We start from the raw sequence: 13,032 nt of genomic DNA, 5'->3' as shown, positions 1-13,032 counted from the left end.
AATATTTCGACCCTAATTAACCCCATAAACAGTTAAATGGATGAAGACTTCATGACTATTATTTGTTTACTGCAAAAATGTGAGCAATATGACATCAAGACAGACAGGCTTGACCACTATCTGGAAAATTTTGGATAAAAATGTTTGCAGCTATCAATAATTTAATAATAATATTTACTACTCACTGCTTTGTGTTACTGTTATGACTGAAAACAGAGATTTTCTGATTTTTAAATATACATCCAATAACATTCTTTTGGATGGGTTATATCACTTTCTTTGAACAATGTTTTGAATAGATTCGCAGCCACATATAATGAAGAACATGCAGAATAATCACAGTATTAAGCCCAATACTAGTCTGACACCATAATATCACCATATAATCACAAATTCCATTAAGAAATTTTGACTGAGATAAATAACTTACCGTGGCTATTATCTGGACCATATTGCAAGTCGACAGTGCCAGTGTTTAAGGATTACCCAAATTATCAAAATACTGTGAATATACAGAAATGCTATATGTGTTGGTTACTGCATCGAGTCAATATAAGGCATAATATCTATTATATACTATGCATAATTGTTATCATAATCATTATGTTATTTATTAAGGATTATTGTATTTTGCATTATATATTATTTATTATTGTATTTAAAAAATATATATTTAATGTTATTATTTTAATTGTTATTTTGATTTATTAGCAGTATTAATACTTTTAGTATTAAATTCAATTCAGTTGAAGTTTATTTGCATAGCACTTTTTACGGTACAAATCATTGCAGAGCTACTTTACAGAAAATTAAGTTTCTACAATATTTAGTAGTACATTATAAGTGGTGACTGTCAGTTTATGTGTATATGGCAGAACATTTCGGAAAAATAAATTAAAGATGTTGTCAAACAGGCGATGAACACTATTAACAGCAATTATTATATGATGCAATCATACTTATAGCAACATTTGTTAGTTCTGTTTGTTGATTCAGGGTTAGCATCATCTGGGGTCCTCTGAGGGGTCAGCATCATCTCTTCTCAGGTGTTCTGGATCCAGACTGGAGCTTGAGTAATAGTTACACAAAACAGAGAAACAAATAGAGACATCATTAGCATAACTGCTGATCTAACAAATTAAAATGAATTTAACCCAACTTAAAAATAAGAATGCACTTTTGATCAGATATAACTACAGTAAAAGATTATGAGATGCATTATTCGAATGCTTGGTGAAAGAGATGTGTCTTTAATCTAGATTTAAACAGAGAGAGTGTGTCTGAACCCTGAATATTATCAGGAAGGCTATACCAGAGTTTAGGAGCCAAATGTGAAAAAGGTCTACCTCCTTTAGTGGACTTTGCTATCTAATTGTGACTTTAGGGAGCGTGATGGATTGTAGCGTGGTAGAAGGCTAGTTAGGTTAGGTATTTATACCATTCATTGATAATGTGTGTGTGTGTGTGTCCATAGGAATTCATAAAAATATAAGTCTACATTCTTTTGTCTGTGTAATTTGATTCGAGCGATGGAAATTTTAACATGAATATACATTGGACGTTCTAAGTGGGAAAACTCAGACTGTTACATGCACTTTCTCATTTGAATGCACTAATGGTTTCTTGCTTTCAACATACCCATAGATCACCTTTGTCCAGGAGTAATTACCCAGTCCTCCGTTGGTGCATAAGTGAGCACTGTGTATACTGCTTATAGATTTCATTTCGTGAGTTTTCCCTCTGATTTCCCTTGCCCCAGTATAGGAGGTTATTATTGACTGACATTATATGAAAAGTCTCAATCGATATTTCAATCCTAATACCTGGATCTGTCCTGCGAGACCCCTCTTAATGAGACTCATATGCAAGGCAGATCTCACCTCCAGCGGTTTTAAAAGATAGGTGATTTCACTGCACCTCGTTGTCTTGTGTATCTGCCCAGTGCTTTTAGACCTCACCATCAAAAGAGGTTTTTATTATTCATGGTATGGTGAAGTAAGTGGTGGGAATAGTGATTTTAAAACTCTGCATGCTTTTTTTTTTTGCATTCATTAATAAACATGGCAGTCAGCAGTGGGTCAACCACAGGTCTGGTCATCTTGTCAGTGTTACATACACACCTAAACTGACTTTCATCCCAGTCCAAGACAAAGAAGCGGTGTAGCCAAAGATACTGAGGCTGGAGTTATTCACACAGAAATAATAACATGAAATGTTTACATGCTTTAACTAATTTGACAAGCTGACTATAAGTATTTATTTAGTTTACTGTATTTCACCTCCCTGATCGCAGTATTTTCTCGTCTCTCAGGCACAGCTGATGTGACATGCCCCGGGGACATACATACATACATACATATAGTCAAAGATGATATATAGGATGAGATGACAGGAAAAACAGAATGTTCTGCCACCCTTTGCTCTCTTTCTTTCTCACATGATCCAGCTCAGAAGCAGAGTGTTTTTTGCTGACAAAACTCTGGTCCACAATGTGCACGCTGTACTAGTTGCCCACTGACATGAATCACTTTGTTCCAGAGTTCTATAAATGCAAGGAATGTGTGCACATGTGTGTTTGCATAATATGAATTTAAATGCTTGATAAAATACTCAACCGTGCTGAATGGAGTGAAAAGATTACATGCTTATGAGATTAAAGGTGAAGTGTGTGTTTCTTTGTATTTGTTCAAGCATTAAAAATATTATTTGAAGCCCATTTTTCCATTTCTTTTTATTTTAAATCATATCTTTAGATAATACAATTGAAAAAATGTAATGATTTGGACCATTGATTGCACCAATAAATTGTTAAACATTAGCGTAAAAAAAGTAAATATGGTTATTTTGCTTTATTTTGCTTTAATGTTGACCTTAAGTGAATAGTTGCTGAAAATTTGCTCATGCTTAGGCCGAACAAAATGTAGAAGAGTTTGTTTTTTCATTTGAACAGATATGGAGAAATGTAGCATTACATCACTTGCTAACCAATGGATGCCTGTAGTGAATGGGTGCCGTCAGAATGAGAGTCCAAACATCACAATAATCCACAAGTAACCCACAAAACTCCAGTCCATCAATTAATGTATTAGTAAGGAACAAATAGATAATGCATCTTAACTTAAAAATATCCATAATTTTGTCCATAATCTATAATAACACTTCCAGTGAAAAAGTCCCTCTTTGTCCTCTCACATCAAAATCCACCAACATATTTGCAACTGTTTTGGATGGTTTTCATTTGTAAACAGTGCTTGATGTAAGCATATTTCACTCCTGATTCAGACAAGAAGATAGTTTCATTGAAAAAATCAATATGATTAGTAATTAAGCCAGCAATGGTTTAGAAATCAAAAATGTCTTAATGGTGGATTGGCTTTTTACAAACATGCAGCTTTTGACTTTACAGTAAGACATTAAGTGGTGGGACGTTAATGGGAAGTCATGTGGATTACTTATAGTGATGTTGAGATAAACTCTTATTCTGACGGCACCCATTCACCGCAGATGATCTACTGGTAATCAACTGATCTAATGCTAAATTTCTCCAAATCTGTTCGGACGAAGAAACAAACTCATGTATATCTTGGATGGCCTTAGGGTGAGTACATTTTTCAGCAAATTTTCATTTTGTTCCCAGGTTTTCTTCAGGAGGTAAAATAACATCTATTCAAGTCCATATGGCTTATGTCCAGATTATTATGAAAATGAATGGCATACATGTAAATATAATCTGTATCTATGCATATTTACAGCCTATATTGTACTCCCCAAATCTCATCACAGTATGAGCAGAATGATATACGTGTAGACTGAGAGATGTAATTGACTGTGCCATGTCAAGCCCGAGGTAGAGAGCAAATGTTATGTAACAAAGCAGAGCGAGAGAAAGAGTGAGAACAAGGCTCTAAAGGGACTTATTTTCAACAATATTTTCCTTGTGCGTATATAGCCACATTCCGGTAACACATGCATCTTCTAAGAATTATTTTGGAAAAGCACTGTATTGAATTAATCTGGACTTGCTCGGCCTGAAACCTTAAACATTTTGAATTGACCTATATGCGCTTAGGCACCTTAACGATTAACTATACTACCCCTTTATTCTGGCATATTCATGTGATAAATGCTCACTTTCCTTATTTCCATCTGGATTTCAGCCAAGACTGCATTGAGCGCAGCACATGCAAAAGAAACGTAAAGACTTTCTGCCACACAGAGCCTCAGATGCACTTTAACGAGAGACATTAGCATAAATTAGAGCGCTAGCATCAGCTGGCTAATCCGTTATCCTGAATTAGCACTTATAATGGCTCTGTCTCTGCAGTACAGGAAGACCTAATAAATGTGGGCCAGCAATTAGAGGTTATCTTCAAAAGTTATGTAAAAAGTTTAAAGCTTATTCTCTCGAGGCAATCCAGATCTTTTTTTGGTTATGAACAGAGCTTTTCTTATATTATATTATATTATATTATATTATATTATATTATATTATATTATATTATATTATATTATATTATATTATATTATATTATATTATATTATATTATATTATATTATATTATATTATATTATATTATATTATATATTTTGATCAATTTAATGTGTGCTTGCTGAACAAAAAATTATATATATTATTTATATGAATTATATTAATTATATATTATATATATATATATATATATATATATATATATATATATATATATATATATATATATATATATATATATATATATATATATATATATATATATATATATATATATATATATATATATATGTGTGTGTGTGTGTGTGTGTGTGTGTGTGTGTGTGTGTGTGTGTCATAATTTGGAAGATAATGATATTGTTTGTAAGTCTAGGAATCTTTGAAAGCCTGAAATGTAGTATACATGCAGTGCAAATCTGTTTATTTCTTTTTCACTTTCCATTCCATTTATAAAATATCCAAATATTTATAAAAACGATCAAATATTAAATATCTTGTTTTTATTTCACTGTGCCATAGTCAGTACAACATATTATTGACTTTTAGTTGCTATATACAGTGTGTCAGGAACAATGACATCATTTTCAAATGATAAAAACCAGATACAGAATCAATGAGCACAAGCGGAAACCTTTGGTGCATACAGTGCATCTCACCAGGGCCACTCAAAAAGATTATTCATCATCATCTAATGTTAGTCCACCTAAACAGTTTTTTTTAACCAAATCACCATTGTTGTTTAACATAGAATAAGGTATCTGCCACTAGGGGCAGAAGTTTGGCCCTTGATCAGAATGACGTTGTTGATCTCAGGTTTATTTTCTACTAATGTGCTTCATTACAGACACATTTGTTTCAGTGTGGTCTAATATCATTGTGTGTCACACCTAAAATCTCTCCTACCATTTTATAAGGTTGCACAATTCGCATTTAAAGGGTACAAAGTCCTCGTCTTCCATAATCACATTCGGTATACTGTGTCTAACTCACAGGCCAGTCAAGGTTGTGTGCTCACTGTAATTCATTCACCCACTCATGCTCCCAAAAGAGGAGGAAAGGATCAAAGATCAAAAATGCAGTATAATCTGTAGGTAATGTTGTTATTGAAACTGATCACAGCAGAATGGAGCTCATCCTTCCACATCGCTTTCAAAGCATTCCTGCAGTCTCAGAGGAAGCTGACACTGGAATCATAAAAGAGATACTGGGGCCATGCTGCATGTTCTGGAGCTGTTCCAGTTTCTACAGGAGCATGCTGGTTAGAAACACACATATATGCTACACACATAGAGAGCAGGAGGTGTGTCATCTTGTTTTCGGGTGTAGCCTATAAAGGCTGATTCCAATATTCATCCATGCTTAGAGTGAAAGTTTATTTAGATTAGCGCACATACCACTGGGTTAAATCAAATAGTTTTGCATGCACCCCTTCTCTAGTCTAGTTGCCAATGAATTCCAGCATGGTTTATTTTTTTATTTTAATGATGTCCAAAGAAGGCTTAGTTTTCACATTTCACAGTAAAACATTTCCAACTATTTCAAAAATCAAACTAGACTTTAAAAAAATTTAAAAAGATAATTCTTTTTGATCCACTCACTGAAGAACTTTAAGGGATCATATTCTGACCAAAGACTGTTTGAAGGGTTTTATGGTACTTTACAGCAATTGGATAGCACTCAGAGTGCATTTATGTTATGCTAATGAATAAGATTGGATCCACAGAGAAAGAGAGACAAAGAATAAGAAGAACCGAAGAAGAGCAAAGGCCTTCAAATTGAGCATCTATTAGTCAGCTAATTATATAGTAAATAAAGATTATCCAGCAAGAGTGAGAATGACATAATTGGATTCATGTGTTTACGTGGATGTCCTAAATACATATCACATTAATGTTCCCTTGTCCATTATTATTTTAATTTTCCATATTACACATATTGGGAAGCTATTTACTCAGTTTTCTCTCATGTGTTCAGCCCCTAAAGAGTAAAATACAACAATGATGATGCTGTATATAACAACACTAATAAGAAACATTCTTGTCTGTTGCCAGTAAAACAGATTTACAAAACCTATGCATTGTTGTTTAAATATTTTATTTAAAATTTTCACATTCATGATACATTCAGTAGTTTTTGGTATTTGAGGTAATTATATGATTTACACCTAGTGGTGTGAATGCAGCACTCAACACTGTGCCAAATCACTTTAGTCAAAAATATATATTTATTTCCCTGCATATGAATATAAGAGATTTACTGGGTAATGGGGAAGGGAGATTACACAAAAGTGGTATGTCACAGTTTTATGTTTTTCCTCTCTGCAAAAGGTCAGTATGTCATTTTTTTTTCATTATAGGTGAGGAGATATTGCTTGCCAAAACCCTAAGCAATGACTTGACAGTACTGAACTAGTGAACATCATGCCATAGACTGCAAAATCTATATGCAATATTTTAATCTTTCCTCATAAATAAATAAATAAACAAACAAATAATATGGCCTACAGTAAAAAGAGGAGGGTAAAAATAGAGAGATCTATTTGAGAATTATTTATGTCATTTGTTCAAGTCAGACAAGATTTAATTTCAGAAATGTATCAAATATTAATGCGCAATATCATCCTGCATATTCATTAAGTTTGATATTGATATAGTGATGTTTGCCACTAACCAAGTTCAGTTATGATAAATAAAAATATAGGCTATTAAATATTGCTTTTAGCTTTTTAAATGTCAAATCCAGCTAGAAACTAAAACAAATAAAGATGCAGAAACCCGATTTGAGAGTTCACAATGGGATTGTGTGGTGAACTGGTAATGCTGCACGTATAGGCTAATGTACTGCAGGTCAGCTGATAAATTACATAATAAATACATTCTAAATAAATACATTTCAGATAGAATAAAAAATTAATTGGACTGACATACGGCATTATATGCCAGCGTGTTTATCTTGTGTTCATGGACTGAGAGTGAGAAGTGGGTTGGAAGAGAGAGATATAGACCGTGCACCCTCTGCAATAGCGACTGCTTGCAGGAAGGAATGGAAAGGCAGATGGAATCAAATGAAAAGGAGAAACGGGTCACAGTCACTGCGCATCAGCCACTCGGCCTTAAATGACGTGTTCTGGCAGGAAGGTTTGTGGTAGAAGGCCAGCAGTGAGAAAGTCCTGCCCACTCTCAGGTCAGAGAGGATTTGACTGGAAAAAAAAGAGAGAAGATGTTGCAAGTTGCACGCCCAAATATACAACTCTACTTCCACATCAGGTTAATGCCTTCCTTTACTTCCTTTCTGAAACAGGAAGGCTCAATACTGAATTGAGGAATTTTTTATCATGCAATTATGTTGTGTTTTATGACATCAACAAGCGGGACATCTGATTAAAGCTGGTGCCAAACAGCATTTAGTTACCACTTTTGCTCTTGATTATTTCAAGAGTGAAATCGGGTTAGACATGTTACATCATCATTCAAAGATCCCAGATGCAGCAGGCTGGCATGGCGTGAACGCGGCGAGCGCCTGATTGCTCCGCTGACGACTAGAAGAGAAGTTGCATGGTTTAAGCCTAAAAGCACTCTGTTTTCTGTCCCATCCAGGCCAATGGTTGGCGTCTCCAGGGAGAAGGAGAACTTTGAATGTTATTTTTAGGATCAGAGAGCTCATTTGCTTTTCCCAAGGTGAACTGCGAAGCCCATCTGATCACGACGACAGCCCTTCACGTGTCAGGCTGTAACATGCTGTCAGACAAACACAGGAAAAACACTGTATGACTATACTGACACAGATGAGAAAGTGACAGTGTAATTGAAAAGAGACTTACATTATGTAAAAATACATCAGAATTAGTAATGGAGAGTTAGACCATGACAATATTGGCATTGCTTGCTAAAAATTATTATATGGCTTGAGGATTGAATTCCTAGTACAGATACTGATACTGCAACCTTGTAGATACCAATGCCAATGTGATACAAGTACAGATTTTTCTTGATCAGTTTAGAATATCTACCTCACTAACCTACTAACTACCCATTATAAATTAATTTGTGTCATTATATAAATAAACACAAAAATATTATAATATGGTTTGTAAATATAATATAGTAATATTATATATTTAAATTATACAAAATATTATAACATATTTTATAATGTCAAAATCTTCAATCCAACACTGGATTTTTTTTTTAGGACAACAGACATGTCAGGCAGGTTGAACCTGAATAACAAGGATAAACCCCTATGCTAGGCTAAATTTCAACTCAAACCAACTCTCCTGGCAAACAGATACAACTGGTTGTTTAGGAGTGTAGGGAGTGTAGTCCTGTCTTTTAAACACTGATCTATAAACTGTAGATTAGTGCTTTTAAACAGCAAGTCTTAAACATAGACTCACAAGAAAAAAATTCTACGTTTGAAAATCTTTCATGATTTATGGCTCATGGAAATTCTGGAGATGTTTTCAATCAATCTCATTACAATTAACCAGTTTTTAGATGCTGAGTAGCCTGGTATAAAATCCAGGAGCGATTATTTATACATGTCCGTTTTTGCATTTATTTATTGCAGAATTTGAAATATATATAGTGTGGGAGATATTTAATCAAGGGTTTTCAGAAATCGGCTTAGGGTCGTTAATATTCTTCTTCTATGAAAGACGGACTTTAGGACCTGGTGATGGACACAATGAGGATTCCCTCAAGAGGACGAAGGGAAATAGTGCGCATGCGCGCACGTTACATTCGCTCCATCCCTGGTTGAGAGCACAGAGCACGCAGAACGGGATGAAATGTATCAAAACAGACGTCAACGCTGTACCTGTTTAAAGGAGCCGTGAACCAGGAGGAAACATTCAGCGACACAGTCTGAGCTCCAAGGAAAATTTTACTTAGAAGTGTTTTAGAAAAAAACTAACTATTTTGGAAACAGCTTAAGACTAAAAGTGTAGTTAGAGAGGTTTATGAAATTAAAAGACAAACAGATAAGCACAAAGGATTAAAGGGGAAAGATGTTAAGAAGATGAGGAAAACAATACAGGCTAATTAGAGAAGCGGTCGGAGTGGGGATTTCATTTATTCAACAGCCGGACAATGGCTTGATTTGGTTTTTTCTTTCTTTTTTGGGCTGCGAACAAGCTGCATTCATGACCGAGGAGACGGACAAGAAACTTTTCCGCGTGTGCGTGGGATATTTCATTCTATGAAACTATCGCGCTTTCTTGTCTTGTCTGTCAGCGGAACCACCTGTTTCTGGACGGATTTGATTGATTCATCATGTCCAAAGTGGTACAGAAAAAGAATCACTGGACCACCAAAGTTAACGAGTGCACGGTCTGTAAGGACGCCCGCGGAGAGCTGAACGTGCAGCTCCTCGGCGGAGCGGAGAACGGTGAGTTCGCTTATATCGGACACGTTAACGGGAATGCCGTACAGTACAGACATGGGAAAGTGTCCGAAGGGGAATTACTGCTGGAGGTGGAGACGCTCTCTGTCTCTGGATTGCCGCTGTATGATGTGCTGACAGTGATCAAGAACTGTAAGGGACCTATTAGGTTGAAAACTGTGAGGCAAGGTAAGAAGAGTGCCTTAATCTCACTTTTGTTTTTCTCCAGTAATGCATTTTCTGTATACACATCATTAGGGATTGTTTTCCAAGTACCAGCTATGCATGAAAATATTTCATAATTTACCATTTGTGTGACTTGGCTAAGTAGAGAGGGGCCTAATTATTTAGTTTTAATTATTTTGTCATTAGACTGCAACAATAATAACAATATGATATTATAAATGTATTTTTTTATTGACACAATATTTATGTTTTTATATATATATAATTTTTTTTTATATATATAGTTGCATGGCTATTTCTAAAATTCAAAGACAAGACCAAATTTTCATGGGTCAGTTCACAGGACCTGGGTTGTGCGTCCCTGAAAAAAGGGGCTTGAGCAGCAGTGTTATTATAATTTTTTATATTTATGCTGTTAAACTTCAGAACTTTTCACATTTATTTTCAGCTTTGTTTTGGACATTTCTCAATTACGAGTGAATGAATCTCTTTTCTTAAGCATTGTGAAACTTTTGCCCCAGGTTAAGTTAAGTTGAAATAAGAGTAACTTGACAATCCATTTCGTCCAGGGTCAGATATTCTGTAGCCCCTTTACAGATGCTCTTTGATAAGTTTAAAGCATGACTCACTAAATAAAATCAGATGTGATGGCGTTCTTCACGTCATTTATTTCACTTTAATCCTTTATGAGGAGTTGTAATCCCTAGGTAAAGGCACTACAGACTGTCCATTGTGCTGAAGCTGTGGTGAGGTGACTCCCAAAAGGGCTCTGCCTCATCACATGGTTTGAGTTATTCTGCTCTCGCCGCTCTGTATACTTTTGCCTATTTCACCAAATGACTTCAGACAATATCAGGAAACCAGCCAATCAACTCGGACTGCATTCCCAGAGCACTACTGGGCCCAGCTCCAGCTCTCTCTCTCTTTCTCTCTCTCACACTATCCGCATATATATTCTGGTGTTGAGTTTCACTGTTTATAATCTATCAGGCTGTCTGGGAATTTTTTGTCGTAACCAGTCTTAATTATAAAAATGTTTTTGGCAACTAATGCCATCTGTTTCTGAGTTTGTGAACAAAGTCTTCATTTTTTTTTTTGTCTTGAACAGGCTGGTGATCTCAAACTCCCCATGCTTTAGACTTGTAGGATGAATTATTGATATGAAATGCATTAAGCTGAGCTTAAAGTTAATTTTGCATGGTTCAAGACTTCATACGCTTTTGTCCATACAAGCAGCTGTGGGGCATTATTATTTACATTGCATAATAATAAGTTCAGAGCCCATCCATAACCTTCAGCACAGTTAATGCAGCACACAACAAATTAATTTATTAATCTTCATTGATTTTTACATGAATACTCTCAGTCCTGTGGCGACCTCTGACAGTTTGTGCCCTGGCAGCTTTCTCTGGAGGTGATATGTAATAGGAATACTTTTCAATGCTTTTGTATTGATTGATGGAATAAGCCTCTCACTCTTCAATTGAGAAAACAGTTAGACTTAGAGCTGAAAGTTACATGCCATGGAAGATTTGGAAGTCTTAAAGTGAGGAAAATGAATGGGTCAGTGACATGATACTCATTTTTGGTTTCATTTACTAATTTATTTAAAAATGCAATGCAGATTGTACATACAATGACGTGAATATGTCTTCTTGGAAGAGCATCTTTAATACTTTATTGAATTAAATTATTGACTTTTTTTTTTTAATTTACTTTTTGGATCCATTGCAGTGAATGGGTGCCGTCAGAATGAGAGTTCAATCAATTGATAAAAACATCACTGTAATCCACAGGGAATACACCAAAATCCAGTCCGTCAATTAATGTCTTGTGAAGTGAAAAGCTGTGTTTGTAATAAACAAATTCATCATTAAGATGTTTTTCATGAGTCTCTATCCATAATATTGCTTTTCTACAGTGAAAAAGTCATCTTGTCTGAATTAGAAGAGAAATATGAACAGATCAAGAAAAAACAGTCCAAAAGTTTAAACGTGTCGGTGTGAGAGGGCAACAGGGGCTGGACTTTTTAACTGGTTGAAGCATTAATAGATTAATATTTTGCAACAGGTTAAAGTCGTGTGGATTACTTGTGGATTATTGTGATGTTTTTATCAGCTGTTTGGACTCTCATTCTGACGGCACCCATTCATTGCATAGGATCCATTGGTGGGAAAGTTATGTAATGCACACATTTCTCCAATTCTGCTCCGATGAACAAACAAACTCTTTACATCTTGTCCAGACTGGCTGTTGACTTGTTTTCATGATGCATTTCACACCAGGACAATTTATCCAGTATCAGTTTTCTCTAAACAAATGCTGATCCTAGATCAGTTTCCCACTCTGAGCTGCTTTCTGAAGGGGTGGAATGACACACTGCTCTACATCTCTCAGTCTGGGAGCTTCTGTGTGGGATTTAACATTGGGCTGGATTAGGCTATGCCTGGGGAGAAAATGCATTTGTGTATTTTGCATGTCCACAGCCTCGGTTTGCACAGGGATAATTCCAATCTATCCTAAACCAATATAAAGTGGATTGTGAAATGCCATTAAGCCAGTGGTAAAAGGCTACCATGAAGTTATTTAGTGTCTGGATCACATCAGGCTATCGAGGCTGTGCCCTTACTTTCTGCATGCATTTCTATTCAAATTTCAGTCCTGCTGCATTTCACATTGTATATAAAACACAATTCCTTTTCATATATACATATTGTAGATTTTTATATGGCCGGCTGATAGATTTACTGCAGTGTAAATGAGCTGAAGGGAGGGGTGGAGGCCTCAGTGGGTAGATTTCATGTGGAAGTGTTTATTTCCTTTTCCTTCAGTTTAAACATCTGTGATGTTCAGGAGAACGAGAGGAACACATTCTGCTTCCTATCATGGTCGGTGAGTCAGGATAACTTAAAACAATGCGGAAAGCTACACATTCTTTCAGTGCCCCAAGAAAGGAAAGACTGGTAAAGGAGTAA

At 35.4% G+C, this 13,032-nt stretch overlaps 1 protein-coding gene across 8 annotated transcripts in view; it reads left to right on the top strand.

The window, feature by feature from the left end:
- The first annotated feature begins 9,235 nt into the window (after positions 1-9,235).
- The window catches only part of LOC128022401 (membrane-associated guanylate kinase, WW and PDZ domain-containing protein 1), a 118,734-nt gene continuing 114,937 nt past the window's right edge, over positions 9,236-13,032 (top strand). For 7 of the 8 annotated variants that reach the window (XM_052609928.1, XM_052609930.1, XM_052609929.1 and 4 more), the window contains exon 1: positions 9,237-10,060. In XM_052609928.1, coding sequence (XP_052465888.1) covers positions 9,763-10,060 — 298 coding nt within the window. In that variant the 5' untranslated portion in view covers positions 9,237-9,762. Of the gene's footprint in view, positions 10,061-13,032 lie in introns of all 8 variants that reach the window. The other variant, XM_052609925.1, reaches the window with a different exon arrangement.

Source organism: Carassius gibelio, chromosome A11, assembly GCF_023724105.1.
Source record: "Carassius gibelio isolate Cgi1373 ecotype wild population from Czech Republic chromosome A11, carGib1.2-hapl.c, whole genome shotgun sequence".
NCBI lineage: Eukaryota > Metazoa > Chordata > Actinopteri > Cypriniformes > Cyprinidae > Carassius > Carassius gibelio.
The sequence above is the reverse complement of the archived record's forward strand: the minus strand, read 5'-3'. Positions and strand labels throughout refer to the sequence as shown.